This window comes from Perna viridis, chromosome 5 (assembly GCF_037379345.1).
Source record: "Perna viridis isolate PV_CMFRI_1.1 ecotype Kerala chromosome 5, ASM3737934v1, whole genome shotgun sequence".
Lineage (NCBI taxonomy): Eukaryota > Metazoa > Mollusca > Bivalvia > Mytilida > Mytilidae > Perna > Perna viridis.
The window spans coordinates 38,467,299-38,484,721 of record NC_142449.1 but is presented as its reverse complement, the minus strand read 5'-3'; the positions used below and the strand labels follow the sequence as shown (position 1 = coordinate 38,484,721).

The following is a 17,423-nucleotide window of genomic DNA, read 5'->3' as shown; positions in this document are numbered from 1 at the left end:
TCTTTTCTTTTTTCTTTATTTTTTTTCTTTTTTTCTTTTTTTTTTTCTATTTCTTTTAATATAAATATAGAAAACAACATGTACAAAATCTAGACATTCATAAATTCATACACAAACATTTCTATGGTGTAGTTAAGTCAATTTTTATATGCATATACAATATTTCTTTCATCTCGTTGTTATACCCCATTTTTCTAATTGAGCTTTTGTTTGTTTTTGAAGCATTCCTGTTGACATTTTTCTTAGCCTTCCAAGCATAAGAAATCCAACTACTGCCTTGGCTCGTTCATACTGTTGTGAAAATGATGAGTTCGAAGGATTTTCTCGTGCCAGTCGCCTATATTTGATGAATTCACTTAACCACATCATCTGTATTCCCAAGTATAGTTTTCACAAGCTCTGATGCGGATATATATTCTGGAATAAAGGACAAGGATTGAATGTAGTCCTGACAGAACATGCTTATATGGTTAATTTAATTATTATTGAAAGGGGTTAAGTAGTTGTTCAGTTTTCTTTTTCACATGGGATATCAACATAATGTTAACTTCTGTATTTTAATTGCCATCAAAATTCAGATCTGTATCAACTTGAATAGAGTGTCCTTATTTGCCCCAACTCATCAGGATTTGATCCTTGCTGTTGTATCAAGCTGTGCTCTGCAAAGCATTTTACTTGGCATATTGAATTTGAGCCAGTATATATCAGTATTTTTTGTTTGATAGAAAAGTACATTAAAAATTTGTACCTGCTTGAGGTGAATTGTCAAAACATGCTTGATCAGCTTCATCATCTGTCAGGTCAATTGGGTTGACACATGTACACTCTAAATCTTCCGCTGCAAGGTTTCAAAAGTAAATTATCAAGAATTTTATATTACATTTTCAAAGTGATTTAATATTAATCTGAGCCCAATTAATATTATTTGTTAATAAATATTAAATTTCATATTGGCCCTGTTATAGGTTTGAGGTCAGTCGTATTGGTCCAGAGGCATCACCGACAGCCAATACGGCTGTCGAGGCCAGAATGATTGACCGAATTCTACAATAGGGCCAATATGAAATTACATATTTATTAACAATATTATTAACCAACTTGACAAGATGATTTGTAGAACAGTTGTTTTCCTGTTTTACAAAGAACATGTAGGTTTATTTGCATTAATCAGTCTTTAATATCCTTTTTGTATGAAATGGAAGATTTTTTTGTGTTTCTGCTGCTCTTAGTCCTGGTGATCAAAGTTCATGAAATCCAATTTCTAACTTAAAATAGCGATGTCAAACGACCAGAAGTTATGATACCATATTGGCCCAGTATAGATGCCCGATTTGAATTCATATCAATTGGTCAGTTTTTGACATATTTTAACGAATTTTGGGTAGTTAGTTAATAATAAGGTCAGAATACCCATTTTGAAAGAAAATTTAAAAATAAACATTCTGCCAGGTTTCAGATATAAGATTCCTAATCATGATTTAAAATATTTTCGCCTCAGTTCAGTAGGTTGCTTTGTTCAACTCCTTGCAGTGTCGCACCAAATATTTCAAAATTGGTAAGCACTACTACTCCACCAGTCGTGTGGTATTTAAGGATGTTAAATGAATGCTTGTTGGCTTTGATTCATATTTATGTGCCCTAGTGCTTTGGTGAGCTAGCAGTATTAAAGTCTTAACTTGGTGTGTTCGACTTGTACTAAGAAGGGTCTGTTCAATGGATGAATAGTTTTCATTCTGAAATTCTTGAAATGTCTGCCATATAATATTAAGACACAGTCGATCAGTCAATAGTGAAAAAACAAATTTCTTGTCACAGATGAAGTATTTCGGCAGTTATTAGTATTCTTCACATACTACTTGGATTATTACAATCTTTCTTTTCTGTGTTGACCTAAGTATTGTAGTAGAAGGGATTTTCTATTCATTTACATACCTAATGCTTTAACTCTACATCCTTTGCTTTCTTTTCATATTTTTGGCAGAACTTTGAAAAAGAAAATAATATTTGCAAGCCAATGGTAATGTTGTTTTAATTCCTGTTTACTATTGACACATTAATTAAAAATATATACACATGAGCAGTTAAAAATGTCTTGCATTAAGAGTTTCATTTAAAGGGTCTATATGTATTATTCACCGTCAATCAGTGATTTTGTTCCTTGTTTTAAAAGCAGCCCCAACCCTTTATTTTGTGGAAATTTTTGTTGTATTGGGATGTATGATACAGGGGACAGAAATGCATCATATGCTGATTCGGAACTGAAAACCGCTACTGTACTGATAAAAACTCATTAAGTTGCAACTTGCCAAAAAAAATATTCCGTAAGGTACCGAGACTGAGAAATAACATCTTGAGGAACATTTCACTGGCTTCCTTACCTGGTTTTTGAAAATTATGCCTGACAAATGCAAATTTTACCCCGTTTGGGAAAAATATTTTTCAACATTTTGGTTAAAGTCTCCAGGGGCAACAGCCAATAGTCGGCTGCAGTAAAAAGGTAACAATTGCTGTCAATTTGATTCTGCTCTGGAGAAGTTTGTTATTTACTATGCCACACAAAAAATGTATATCTACAAATGTAGGTCAATTTGGGTTCGTAGGACTTTCTTATTTTCAAATCATATATATATTCTTGAATGACTATGTAATACTTACATGTACTTGTAGATTCTGTACAGAATAATTTTCTTTTTACACCTGGTCTGCTTTTTTCTAATGAAATAAAATAAAAATAAATTGTAAGAGTAATCAAGGGAACCAAGGTTATAGTGGTAATCAAAAGAATGTAATCGAGGGACAAAGACAAGACATGGAAAACAGACATACACAACAAAGAACATAAAGTAACTAAAATCATACATACAAATTAACAAAAGTAAATGAGCAACTTGGACTCCACTAAAAACTGGGAGCATAGACCAGGGGCACCGGTAGGGTAAGCATCCTCTGCTTTTTTAGAAACACCCGCTGAGTTGCTCATAAAAAGTCAAATCCGGGGTAAGCTTGTTTATAATGTAGTTAGTGTATGTGAGTATTCATTCTTAATTACAATTAATTTCTGTTGCAATGCATGCACATGATAATAATATAAATAGTTATAAAACCATGATCAGGGATGTCATTAGAAGCCGGCAGCCGGCAAAAATCGCCGGCTACTCTTTCAAACGTCGCCGGCTTCTTTCGTTCCCCACAAAAATAAAATTCATGAAATATTCTTCAAGACCCTCTTTATATAATATACTGACAATATTCATCCACAAATATTAAAGATTGCACTTGAATGACGCATCGGTGTGACTTTAATGCATTGTTCGGTTGCTAAAATAAATAGTCCGCGTTTTTTCCCTGTTTCTAAATATAGACTTTCTTATTTTTACCGAACTAAAAATACTTCGTTTCCGGTCAGCAAAAAGCAACATGTCGGGCCGTAAAAGGTCAAAGCCTGTGACACAGGGACAATCATCTATCTGTAGTTTCTTGTCACCAGGGCCAGCTAAGGCCAAAAAGACAGACAGCGACAATGGTAGATATAAATTAACAATCATATTATCGATGATATTTAATATCTTATTTTAATTCGATAAAATACTAGCAAGGTCATTGGGTATGACAAGTGCCATTTTTGTCAAAACAAAATTTTCAACAAGATTGGATCGATTGATGGTTCAAGCGTGTAATGAGAGAAAAGATTGATATGGGAGTGGTTAATTATGCTAGTTAGCAAAACAATTTAGAAAAAAAAAATAATTAAAAGCTCAAATTATTTATAATTAGTTTGTGTTTTTAGATACTTGTCATCAAGAAAATTTAAAGGAAAAAATGGAATGAATGTGCATGTGACAAAGACATTTATTTAAAGAAAGAAACAAAGCAAAAACTTAGCAATTTTGTTAGGGTCTATGCAATGGGGAACTTTTCAATAATAAACAATTTGTTCAAAATTTAAAAAAAATATCACATTTTTTAGGCTTAACTAACAGAAACTTGTATAAAAATTGTAATCTTATTGTCCTGTACAATGGCCCAGGAGAGCCCTAGAATGCAGGATATTGCACCATTTACCCCGGACCCCCTGCCGTAATGGGCGGGTTCGCCGCCTACTTTATCTAATTAGCCAGCGACTTAAAAACTTAGTGACATCACTGCCATGTATTTATCTCGTGACTGTAAACAAGTCAATATTTGATTTATATTTCAGTCAAGAAGTTACATGTTTTGTCAAGAGAGTAACTTGTACTTCTGTTTCTTGTCTTTTGTAGATTGGATTGAACATCATGACTACTACTGGGAATATTAGTTGGTCCTGCCATACAATTACATCAAGAATTAGCACATGTGAAGTGTAGGTATAAGTTGAATCACATCTGTAGCATGATTGTTGATTAATATTGTAATTTTTTGTTTAGTACTTTTGGTATGTGAAAAGTGAAGATTATGCAATGAGAGTGATCATTATGACCACGTTTTGAAAAATCCATATAATTCAGGCTCATAAAGCCACTGTTTTCGTTGAGACTGTTTTCCTATATTATTAAGTACTAGTCCATATGAAATTCAGACACTGCCTTTGATAAGGTGATTCATGGTGTAAAAAAATCCAAGGATTAGACGACAATTTTTTTTTTCTAAATACATGTATGCTATTACATGTATTTCATGTGACAACAGTCCTTTCTGTATCCAGATTTGTACTTTTGAGAAAACTACACTGTAACTTCAACCTGAAATCAACCGTATAAAGCACAATAACTCTTGCAACGTGCTAATTTTATGTACAATCTATATAAGTTTTATCTGAAAAGTGAAACACCCAAATGAAAAACAAAGCCTGATTATGTGATCAATGATGGTTTCTGAACAAGACATAAAACTGAGTTTACTGGGTTTTTGACATGCATGAATCATGTCCTCTCTGCTCTTTGTAAAGACTAGTACTTAAAATAAAAAAGTACTCAAATTGTCTTGCACACCTTGTTTGAACCTTAAAAAAATATTTTAATCTGATGGTCTGTATATGGCAAGGTACAAGTTATATTATGAAAGCATGTATATGTAGTAGTCTTCTAAAAAGGTAACTGTACCTTGTGCTTCTTCAATACTGTCTATTTTAGATCCTGTTCCAGCTGTGTTAATTACACCATTGATCAATGGTTTAGAGGGTAAACATCCTGTCATGCAAAGAATATTTATAAGGTATTAAGTTCAGTGTATACTGGTGAAATAAAAATTGTGCAAGCCCAAATTGCAGCATAGTATATTAGATTTTTTCTAAAAGTTACATATCTCAGTTCATTGTGCTTGTTTTAAGTACATCATGTACATGCATTTGAGGCATGGTGTTGTATTTTTAATACCTGTATGCTTATACAATTTTAGGTCTTAATGAAGTGCAGAATCTTAATTTGTGAGTACAGTACCTGAACCGATCAGTTTCCGGTCAGTCATCTATCCATCAAACCGATCCACCCAACTGGTGATCGCATCACTTGACCATAGAGCGGTCAATGTATTTTTAAAGTTTTTGTTGTTTTCTTTCGCAATTTTACGCATATTTATATAATGTAATAGATTTAAACATCAATTGATACTTTTATTTTTCATTTCTTTTATTGAAAACAGATCTTATGTCATTTTATATAATAAAACTGTGATCAGATTGGTCAACAGTCATCGATCCGTTAAATCGTTTCATGGATCGGTTCAAAGACTGTACAGGTTGAACTAACATTTCTAGCCTCAAATACTACCTTCTGGTTTTCCAGTACTAAATGTTGCATGTTCCATTTCCTCCTCCTTGCAATCAGTGCATTGTGCTCCTGAAAGTAACATTGACATTTTTATACCCTGCCAAACGTAGTGGTGTGGTATTAAAAGATACCCTCAGAAAATGTTTGCATATGCATGTCCATTAAAGTTAAGTTTGAGACAAAGCCATGATGTAAACAAATGAGCATCATGGGCATATCAAAATATTTGGACAAAACCTTGTTAAATTTATTGCCCTTGAAAGACAAACTTTAACAGGGTAAGCAATTCAGGCTCCTTGGGGCCTCTTATTAACTGTCTTCCTAGACAGAACATATTATGTTATACTTTACAAGAGATATGATGTTTATAATTTTAAAATTTTATTTATGACCATTTGACTTGGAATTTGTTTTATTTTGTAGTAATGTATACCTGCTACTGAGATAAATGAGTCCTCCTTGTTTGATACTAGTACTAGGTTGTCATTACTAAAGATCATGTTGTGAGTTCTTTCGCCTAAAGTAAAAGGTAAATTTTGTAAAAATTTATTACTAGATAGTAAACTTCAAATTTCTCTAAAACAAAATACACTATACTTCTTTGTTAAATAAGATGATCAGATGGACAGAGTAATAAAAAAGAATTGTAGGTTTCCGACAGTTAGCGTCTACTTTTTGGTTTTAAAAAAGTGTGATAAGAAATTCAATTTTCTACTTGCAACAGGAAATCGGAACATCATAAATACATTTTTTCTGATTTAGAGTGGAATTCTAGAACACTAGTAATTAAAGATTTTTAGATATTACTGTATACCGGGTACATGCAAGTACTTGGCATTCTGTGATATTCATTAAGCCATTTTCTTACCTGGCTTCAAATTAGTTTGTAGATAAGTTATTTTTCCATGCTCTTTTGTTTTGATTTGATGTAAAGGTAGAGAGGAACTTTTGTCATCTTTCACCTTTCTAAGACATGTTTGCCATACAAATTCCATTAATTTTTGTTCTTTTGGAACAGATGTTTGAACAAAATTTGCCAGAGGAGGACCTTCTGTCCTCGAAGACAGTTCCTCAGTACAGTCATGGAAAATGATGTCCTTTCCATTGTAATGCCACCACACATTTTGTCCTGGAAGGAGGAAATCTGAGATTCTTCGAAAATGAGACTGGAACAGAAATCCTCTGCTGGCAACAAGGGTTTTGGGGAATGAAGTGTTTTGTTTCTTGGAAAGAAGCTGTGCTTCTTTACTTATGGCTGAGTCCTGTTTATTGAAATGATTTTTAAAATTGTCAGAATTTTGTTGTTTGTTACATCTGAGGACAGTATTATCAACAACAAAACCTGGTTTTCTGTTTGTTGTACCAAAAGCGATTTTCATAAGTGAGCCGAAGGATCTTTCTTCTTGTTCTGCGAGGATGGATCTTAAGCTTATTATACGAAATATTTCTGGAAGGTGCACTACAAGACTATGGAAATGGCTGCCGTAAAATTTCCTCTCAGTGAGTTTCTCTGGTATGCCTATAACAGTTTTTGCCAACATTCCAAAAGAAAAGGTAAGGTTGTAAAGCCTTAGAACTGTCCTTGGTGACCTTTTGTCTGCTGGACTATAAGCAATGTTTTGAATTTCTATGATAGAGTTGATCATGTTTTTTATGTCCTCTGATATTTTGCCATCAACATGGAGGTCATCAACTTTTTTTGCCAAACGTACCAGATAAATTCTGGCATCAGACCCTTTGACTTGTGTTTTGTCACCTATAGTAGTGGTGTAGAATCTTTCAAGTTCTGTTTTTGTCGATTTGTCAGTAACGTGATTAGGCAACTCAACTATCAGGTTTTGGATCACATTTGTTAAGTCATGCAATGGTTCACAACTCATAACTTCATAATAGTTTATATTGTGCTCGTGAGTTGTTTTTTGTGGTTGATTTAAAAGTAAGGCAGGTGGACGACAAATGCCATGCAGAACTTCAAGTTTAGTTTGAAGGTCATGCTTACTCTTTAGGTTGTATATATCAATGCCCCTCTTGTCCAACTCGCACTCCATCTCATCTTTTTTTAAGTTGTTAAAAGGATTTATACAGTTGTTGGATATGATTTTTTCCCACAGTACCCCTTTGACTACATGCTCCCTCCTTTCTTCTAAAGTCCTGTAACTGATATCGAAGCACCGGATCAAGTCCATGTGCTGATTTGAGTTTACCCCACATAAACAACTATAGTGACCACCTCTTTTTTGGCCAGCTTCGAATTGTCTGGCAGGACCATCACCACTAAACAAGCGAAGTTTAAAATCATGTTGTGTCCCATCAATGTTGATGCCATTCAGCAAATCAGAAATGTTGCCGATATTTTGGGTACTCTGAACATTTTTGCACGGTGGAAATCGATCATTTTATCCATTTTCAAGGAAAAACAATTGAAAAAATCGTCAAATAAAAAAAAGCACAATTCTCTTCGGTCATGATCACAAAATTTCAAATTGTGTCCGGAAAGCGCTTTCATACATCGAATTGAAGGTTTTAAACCGAATAAAAGATCCGCATCCGGTTAGAAATTTAATTATTTTTTTGAAAGATTATCAATGTATAGTTTCGCCGATATTTTGGGTATTCTGAACATTTTTTCACGGTGGAAATCGACCATTTTATCCATTTTCAAGGAAAAATATAGAAAAAATCATCAAATAAAAAAAGCACAATTTTTTTCGGTCGTGATCACAAAATTTCAAATTATGTCCGCAAAGCGCTTTCATACATTGAATTGAAGGTTTTAAACCGAATAAAAGATCCGCATCGTTTACAAATTTAATTATTTTTGGAAAGATTGTCAATTTATAGTTTTGACGATATCTTGAGTAATCTGAACATTTTTGCACGGTGGAAATCGATCATTTTATCCATTTTCAAGGGAAAAAAAATGAAAAAATCGTCAAACAAAAAAGCAGTTTTCTTTGGTCATCATCACAAAATTTCAAATTGTGTCCGGAAAGCGCTTTCCTATATCGAATTGAAGGTTTTAAACCGAATAAAAGATCCGCATCCGTTTACAAATTTAATTATTTTTTGGAAAGATTATCAATTTATAGTTTTGTCGATATTTTGGGTATTCTGAACATTTTAGCACGGTGGAAATCGATCATTTTATCCATTTTCAAGGAAAAACAATTGAAAAAATCGTCAAATAAAAAAAAGCACAATTCTCTTCGGTCATCATCACAAAATTTCAAATTGTGTCCGGAAAGCGCTTTCATACATCGAATTGAAGGTTTTAAACCGAATAAAAGATCCGCATCCGGTTAGAAATTTAATTATTTTTTTGAAAGATTATCAATGTATAGTTTCGCCGATATTTTGGGTATTCTGAACATTTTTGCACGGTGGAAATCGATCATTTTATCCATTTTCAAGGAAAAACAATTGAAAAAATCGTCAAATAAAAAAAAGCACAATTCTCTTCGGTCATGATCACAAAATTTCAAATTGTGTCCGGAAAGCGCTTTCATACATCGAATTGAAGGTTTTAAACCGAATAAAAGATCCGCATCCGGTTAGAAATTTAATTATTTTTTTGAAAGATTATCAATGTATAGTTTCGCCGATATTTTGGGTATTCTGAACATTTTTTCACGGTGGAAATCGACCATTTTATCCATTTTCAAGGAAAAATATAGAAAAAATCATCAAATAAAAAAAGCACAATTTTTTTCAGTCGTGATCACAAAATTTCAAATTATGTCCGCAAAGCGCTTTCATACATTGAATTGAAGGTTTTAAACCGAATAAAAGATCCGCATCGTTTACAAATTTAATTATTTTTGGAAAGATTGTCAATTTATAGTTTTGACGATATCTTGAGTAATCTGAACATTTTTGCACGGTGGAAATCGATCATTTTATCCATTTTCAAGGGAAAAAAAATGAAAAAATCGTCAAATAAAAAAAAGCAGAATTTTTTTTGGTCATGATCACAAAATTTCAAATTGTGTCCGGAAAGTGCTTTCATACATCGAATTGAAGGTTTTAAACCGAATAAAAGATCCGCATCCGTTTACAAATTTAATTATTTTTTGGAAAGATTATCAATTTATAGTTTTGCCGATATTTTGGGTATTCTGAACATTTTTTCACGGTGGAAATCGACCATTTTATCCATTTTCAAGGAAAAATATTGAAAAAATCATCAAATAAAAAAAGCACAATTTTTTTCGGTCATGATCACAAAATTTCAAATTATGTCCGGAAAGCGCTTTCATACATCGAATTGAAGGTTTTAAACCGAATGAAAGATCCGCATCCGTTTACAAATTTAATTATCTTTTTGAAAGATTATCAATTTTCAGTTTTGCCGGTATTTTGGGTATTCTGAACATTTTTGCACGGTGGAAATCGATCATTTTATCCATTTTCAAGGGAAAAAAAAATGAAAAAATCGTCAAACAAAAAAGCAGTTTTCTTTGGTCATCATCACAAAATTTCAAATTGTGTCCGGAAAGCGCTTTCCTATATCGAATTGAAGGTTTTAAACCGAATAAAAGATCCGCATCCGTTTACAAATTTAATTATTTTTTGGAAAGATTATCAATTTATAGTTTTGTCGATATTTTGGGTATTCTGAACATTTTTGCACGGTGGAAATCGATCATTTTATCCATTTTCAAGGAAAAACAATTGAAAAAATCGTCAAATAAAAAAAAGCACAATTCTCTTCGGTCATCATCACAAAATTTCAAATTGTGTCCGGAAAGCGCTTTCATACATCGAATTGAAGGTTTTAAACCGAATAAAAGATCCGCATCCGGTTAGAAATTTAATTATTTTTTTGAAAGATTATCAATGTATAGTTTCGCCGATATTTTGGGTATTCTGAACATTTTTGCACGGTGGAAATCGATCATTTTATCCATTTTCAAGGAAAAACAATTGAAAAAATCGTCAAATAAAAAAAAGCACAATTCTCTTCGGTCATGATCACAAAATTTCAAATTGTGTCCGGAAAGCGCTTTCATACATCGAATTGAAGGTTTTAAACCGAATAAAAGATCCGCATCCGGTTAGAAATTTAATTATTTTTTTGAAAGATTATCAATGTATAGTTTCGCCGATATTTTGGGTATTCTGAACATTTTTTCACGGTGGAAATCGACCATTTTATCCATTTTCAAGGAAAAATATAGAAAAAATCATCAAATAAAAAAAGCACAATTTTTTTCGGTCGTGATCACAAAATTTCAAATTATCTCCGCAAAGCGCTTTTATACATTGAATTGAAGGTTTTAAACCGAATAAAAGATCCGCATCGTTTACAAATTTAATTATTTTTGCAAAGATTGTCAATTTATAGTTTTGACGATATCTTGAGTAATCTGAACATTTTTGCACGGTGGAAATCGATCATTTTATCCATTTTCAAGGGAAAAAAAAATGAAAAAATCGTCAAATAAAAAAAAGCAGAATTTTTTTTGGTCATGATCACAAAATTTCAAATTATGTCCGGAAAGTGCTTTCATACATCGAATTGAAGGTTTTAAACCGAATAAAAGATCCGCATCCGTTTACAAATTTAATTATTTTTTGGAAAGATTATCAATTTATAGTTTTGCCGATATTTTGGGTATTCTGAACATTTTTTCACGGTGGAAATCGACCATTTTATCCATTTTCAAGGAAAAATATTGAAAAAATCATCAAATAAAAAAAGCACAATTTTTTTCGGTCATGATCACAAAATTTCAAATTATGTCCGGAAAGCGCTTTCATACATCGAATTGAAGGTTTTAAACCGAATGAAAGATCCGCATCCGTTTACAAATTTAATTATCTTTTTGAAAGATTATCAATTTTCAGTTTTGCCGGTATTTTGGGTATTCTGAACATTTTTGCACGGTGCAAATCGATCATTTTATCCATTTTCAAGGGAAAAAAAATGAAAAAATCGTCAAACAAAAAAGCAGTTTTCTTTGGTCATCATCACAAAATTTCAAATTGTTTCCGGAAAGCGCTTTCCTATATCGAATTGAAGGTTTTAAACCGAATAAAAGATCCGCATCCGGTTAGAAATTTAATTATTTTTTGGAAAGATTATCAATTTATAGTTTTGCCGATATTTTGGGTATTCTGAACATTTTTTCACGGTGGAAATCGACCATTTTATCCATTTTCAAGGAAAAATATTGAAAAAATCATCAAATAAAAAAAGCACAATTTTTTTCGGTCATGATCACAAAATTTCAAATTATGTCCGGAAAGCGCTTTCATACATCGAATTGAAGGTTTTAAACCGAATGAAAGATCCGCATCCGTTTACAAATTTAATTATCTTTTTGAAAGATTATCAATTTTTAGTTTTGCCGATATTTTGGTAATCTGAACATTTTTGCACGGTGCAAATCGATCATTTTATCCATTTTCAAGGGAAAAAAATGAAAAAATCGTCAAAGAAAAAAGCAGTTTTCTTTTGTCATCATCACAAAATTTCAAATTGTGTCCGGAAAGCGCTTTCCTATATCGAATTGAAGGTTTTAAACCGAATAAAAGATCCGCATCCGTTTACAAATTTAATTATTTTTTGGAAAGATTATCAATTTATAGTTTTGTCGATATTTTGGGTATTCTGAACATTTTTGCACGGTGGAAATCGATCATTTTATCCATTTTCAAGGAAAAACAATTGAAAAAATCGTCAAATAAAAAAAAGCACAATTCTCTTCGGTCATCATCACAAAATTTCAAATTGTGTCCGGAAAGCGCTTTCATACATCGAATTGAAGGTTTTAAACCGAATAAAAGATCCGCATCCGGTTAGAAATTTAATTATTTTTTTGAAAGATTATCAATGTATAGTTTCGCCGATATTTTGGGTATTCTGAACATTTTTGCACGGTGGAAATCGATCATTTTATCCATTTTCAAGGAAAAACAATTGAAAAAATCGTCAAATAAAAAAAAGCACAATTCTCTTCGGTCATGATCACAAAATTTCAAATTGTGTCCGGAAAGCGCTTTCATACATCGAATTGAAGGTTTTAAACCGAATAAAAGATCCGCATCCGGTTAGAAATTTAATTATTTTTTTGAAAGATTATCAATGTATAGTTTCGCCGATATTTTGGGTATTCTGAACATTTTTTCACGGTGGAAATCGACCATTTTATCCATTTTCAAGGAAAAATATAGAAAAAATCATCAAATAAAAAAAGCACAATTTTTTTCGGTCGTGATCACAAAATTTCAAATTATGTCCGCAAAGCGCTTTTATACATTGAATTGAAGGTTTTAAACCGAATAAAAGATCCGCATCGTTTACAAATTTAATTATTTTTGCAAAGATTGTCAATTTATAGTTTTGACGATATCTTGAGTAATCTGAACATTTTTGCACGGTGGAAATCGATCATTTTATCCATTTTCAAGGGAAAAAAAAATGAAAAAATCGTCAAATAAAAAAAAGCAGAATTTTTTTTGGTCATGATCACAAAATTTCAAATTATGTCCGGAAAGTGCTTTCATACATCGAATTGAAGGTTTTAAACCGAATAAAAGATCCGCATCCGTTTACAAATTTAATTATTTTTTGGAAAGATTATCAATTTATAGTTTTGCCGATATTTTGGGTATTCTGAACATTTTTTCACGGTGGAAATCGACCATTTTATCCATTTTCAAGGAAAAATATTGAAAAAATCGTCAAATAAAAAAAAGCAGAATTTTTTTTGGTCATGATCACAAAATTTCAAATTATGTCCGGAAAGCGCTTTCATACATCGAATTGAAGGTTTTAAACCGAATGAAAGATCCGCATCCGTTTACAAATTTAATTATCTTTTTGAAAGATTATCAATTTTTAGTTTTGCCGATATTTTGGTAATCTGAACATTTATGCACGGTGGAAATCGATCATTTTATCCATTTTCAAGGGAAAAAAATGAAAAAATCGTCAAAGAAAAAAGCAGTTTTCTTTTGTCACCATCATAAAATTTCAAATTGTGTCCGGAAAGCGCTTTCATACATCGAATTGAAGGTTTTAAACCGAATAAAAGATCCGCATCCGGTTAGAAATTTAATTATTTTTTTGAAAGATCATCAATGTGTAGTTTCGCCGATATTTTGGGTATTCTGAACATTTTTGCACGGTGCAAATCGATCATTTTATCCATTTTCAAGGGGGAAAAAATGAAAAAATCGTCAAATAAAAAAAGCACAATTTTTTTCGGTCGTGATCACAAAATTTCAAAGTATGTCCGCAAAGCGCTTTCATACATTGAATTGAAGGTTTTAAACCGAATAAAAGATCCGCATCCGTTTACAAATTTAATTATTTTTTGGAAAGATTATCAATTTATAGTTTTGCCGATATTTTGGGTATTCTGAACATTTTTTCACGGTGGAAATCCACCATTTTATCCATTTTCAAGGAAAAATATTGAAAAAATCATCAAATAAAAAAAGCACAATTTTTTTCGGTCATGATCACAAAATTTCAAATTATGTCCGGAAAGCGCTTTCATACATCGAATTGAAGGTTTTAAACCGAATGAAAGATCCGCATCCGTTTACAAATTTAATTATCTTTTTGAAAGATTATCAATTTTCAGTTTTGCCGGTATTTTGGGTATTCTGAACATTTTTGCACGGTGGAAATCGATCATTTTATCCATTTTCAATGGAAAAAAAAATGAAAAAATCGTCAAACAAAAAAGCAGTTTTCTTTGGTCATCATCACAAAATTTCAAATTGTGTCCGGAAAGCGCTTTCCTATATCGAATTGAAGGTTTTAAACCGAATAAAAGATCCGCATCCGTTTACAAATTTAATTATCTTTTTGAAAGATTATCAATTTTTAGTTTTGCCGATATTTTGGTAATCTGAACATTTATGCACGGTGGAAATCGATCATTTTATCCATTTTCAAGGGAAAAAAATGAAAAAATCGTCAAAGAAAAAAGCAGTTTTCTTTTGTCATCATCATAAAATTTCAAATTGTGTCCGGAAAGCGCTTTCATACATCGAATTGAAGGTTTTAAACCGAATAAAAGATCCGCATCCGGTTAGAAATATAATTATTTTTTGGAAAGATTATCAATGTATAGTTTCGCCGATATTTTGGGTATTCTGAACATTTTTTCACGGTGGAAATCGACCATTTTATCCATTTTCAAGGAAAAATATAGAAAAAATCATCAAATAAAAAAAGCACAATTTTTTTCGGTCGTGATCACAAAATTTCAAATTATGTCCGCAAAGCGCTTTTATACATCGAATTGAAGGTTTTAAACCGAATGAAAGATCCGCATCCGTTTACAAATTTAATTATCTTTTTGAAAGATTATCAATTTTCAGTTTTGCCGGTATTTTGGGTATTCTGAACATTTTTGCACGGTGGAAATCGATCATTTTATCCATTTTCAATGGAAAAAAAAATGAAAAAATCGTCAAACAAAAAAGCAGTTTTCTTTGGTCATCATCACAAAATTTCAAATTGTGTCCGGAAAGCGCTTTCATACATCGAATTGAAGGTTTTAAACCGAATAAAAGATCCGCATCCGGTTACAAATTTAATTATTTTTTTGAAAGATCATCAATGTGTAGTTTCGCCGATATTTTCGGTATTCTGAACATTTTTGCACCGTGCAAATCGATCATTTTATCCATTTTCAAGGGGAAAAAAATGAAAAAATCGTCAAACAAAAAGCAGTTTTCTTTTGTCATGATCACAAAATTTCAAATTATGTCCGGAAAGCGCTTTCATACATTGAATTGAAGGTTTTAAACCGAATAAAAGATCCGCATCCGGTTAGAAATTTAATTATTTTTTGGAAAGATTATCAATTTATAGTTTTGCCGATATTTTGGGTATTCTGAACATTTTTTCACGGTGGAAATCGACCATTTTATCCATTTTCAAGGAAAAATATAGAAAAAATCATCAAATAAAAAAAGCACAATTTTTTTCGGTCGTGATCACAAAATTTCAAAGTATGTCCGCAAAGCGCTTTCATACATTGAATTGAAGGTTTTAAACCGAATAAAAGATCCGCATCGTTTACAAATTTAATTATTTTTGGAAAGATTGTCAATTTATAGTTTTGACGATATCTTGAGTAATCTGAACATTTTTGCACGGTGGAAATCGATCATTTTATCCATTTTCAAGGGAAAAAAATGAAAAAATCGTCAAACAAAAAGCAGTTTTCTTTTGTCATGATCACAAAATTTCAAATTGTGTCCGGAAAGCGCTTTCATACTTCGAATTGAAGGTTTTAAACCGAATAAAAGATCCGCATCCGTTTACAAATTTAATTATTTTTTGGAAAGATTATCAATTTATAGTTTTGCCGATATTTTGGGTATTCTGAACATTTTTTCACGGTGGAAATCGACCATTTTATCCATTTTCAAGGGAAAAAAAATGAAAAAATCGTCAAATAAAAAAAAGCACAATTCTCTTCGGTCATCATCACAAAATTTCAAATTATGTCCGGAAAGCGCTTTCATACTTCGAATTGAAGGTTTTAAACCGAATAAAAGATCCGCATCCGGTTAGAAATTTAATTATTTTTTTGAAAGATTATCAATGTATAGTTTCGCCGATATTTTGGGTATTCTGAACATTTTTGCACGGTGGAAATCGATCATTTTATCCATTTTCAAGGGAAAAAAAATGAAAAAATCGTCAAATAAAAAAAAGCACAATTCTCTTCGGTCATCATCACAAAATTTCAAATTATGTCCGGAAAGCGCTTTCATACTTCGAATTGAAGGTTTTAAACCGAATAAAAGATCCGCATCCGTTTACAAATTTAATTATCTTTTTGAAAGATTATCAATTTTCAGTTTTGCCGGTATTTTGGGTATTCTGAACATTTTTGCACGGTGCAAATCGATCATTTTATCCATTTTCAAGGGAAAAAAAATGAAAAAATCGTCAAACAAAAAAGCAGTTTTCTTTTGTCATGATCACAAAATTTCAAATTGTGTCCGGAAAGCGCTTTCCTATATCGAATTGAAGGTTTTAAACCGAATAAAAGATCCGCATCCGGTTAGAAATTTAATTATTTTTTTGAAAGATCATCAATGTGTAGTTTCGCCGATATTTTGGGTATTCTGAACATTTTTGCACGGTGCAAATCGATCATTTTATCCATTTTCAAGGGGAAAAAAATGAAAAAATCGTCAAACAAAAAGCAGTTTTCTTTTGTCATGATCACAAAATTTCAAATTGTGTCCGGAAAGCGCTTTCATACTTCGAATTGAAGGTTTTAAACCGAATAAAAGATCCGCATCCGTTTACAAATTTAATTATTTTTTGGAAAGATTATCAATTTATAGTTTTGCCGATATTTTGGGTATTCTGAACATTTTTTCACGGTGGAAATCGACCATTTTATCCATTTTCAAGGAAAAATATTGAAAAAATCATCAAATAAAAAAAGCACAATTTTTTTCGGTCATGATCACAAAATTTCAAATTATGTCCGGAAAGCGCTTTCATACATCGAATTGAAGGTTTTAAACCGAATGAAAGATCCGCATCCGTTTACAAATTTAATTATCTTTTTGAAAGATTATCAATTTTCAGTTTTGCCGGTATTTTGGGTATTCTGAACATTTTTGCACGGTGGAAATCGATCATTTTATCCATTTTCAATGGAAAAAAAAATGAAAAAATCGTCAAAC

General features: G+C 31.8%; 2 protein-coding genes across 3 annotated transcripts in view; one reads left to right on the top strand and one right to left on the bottom strand.

The window, feature by feature from the left end:
- Positions 1-708: 708 nt before the first annotated feature.
- Positions 709-7,795, bottom strand: LOC148617418 (uncharacterized). Its single transcript, XM_088585121.1, has 7 exons — positions 6,616-7,795; positions 6,181-6,264; positions 5,748-5,816; positions 5,082-5,168; positions 2,656-2,712; positions 1,933-1,983; positions 709-838 (listed from the first exon to the last, which is right to left on the bottom strand). Exons 1-6 carry the CDS (start codon positions 7,793-7,795, stop codon positions 1,967-1,969), a joined length of 1,494 nt encoding a protein of 497 aa, XP_088441247.1. The 3' UTR covers positions 709-838; positions 1,933-1,966.
- Positions 7,107-17,423, top strand: part of LOC148617416 (palmitoyltransferase ZDHHC23-like) — a 90,223-nt gene continuing 79,906 nt past the window's right edge. For both annotated transcript variants that reach the window (XM_088585021.1, XM_088585015.1), the window contains exon 1: positions 7,107-7,301. The gene's annotated coding sequence lies outside the window, so the exon portion shown is untranslated. The remainder of the gene's footprint in view (positions 7,302-17,423) is intronic.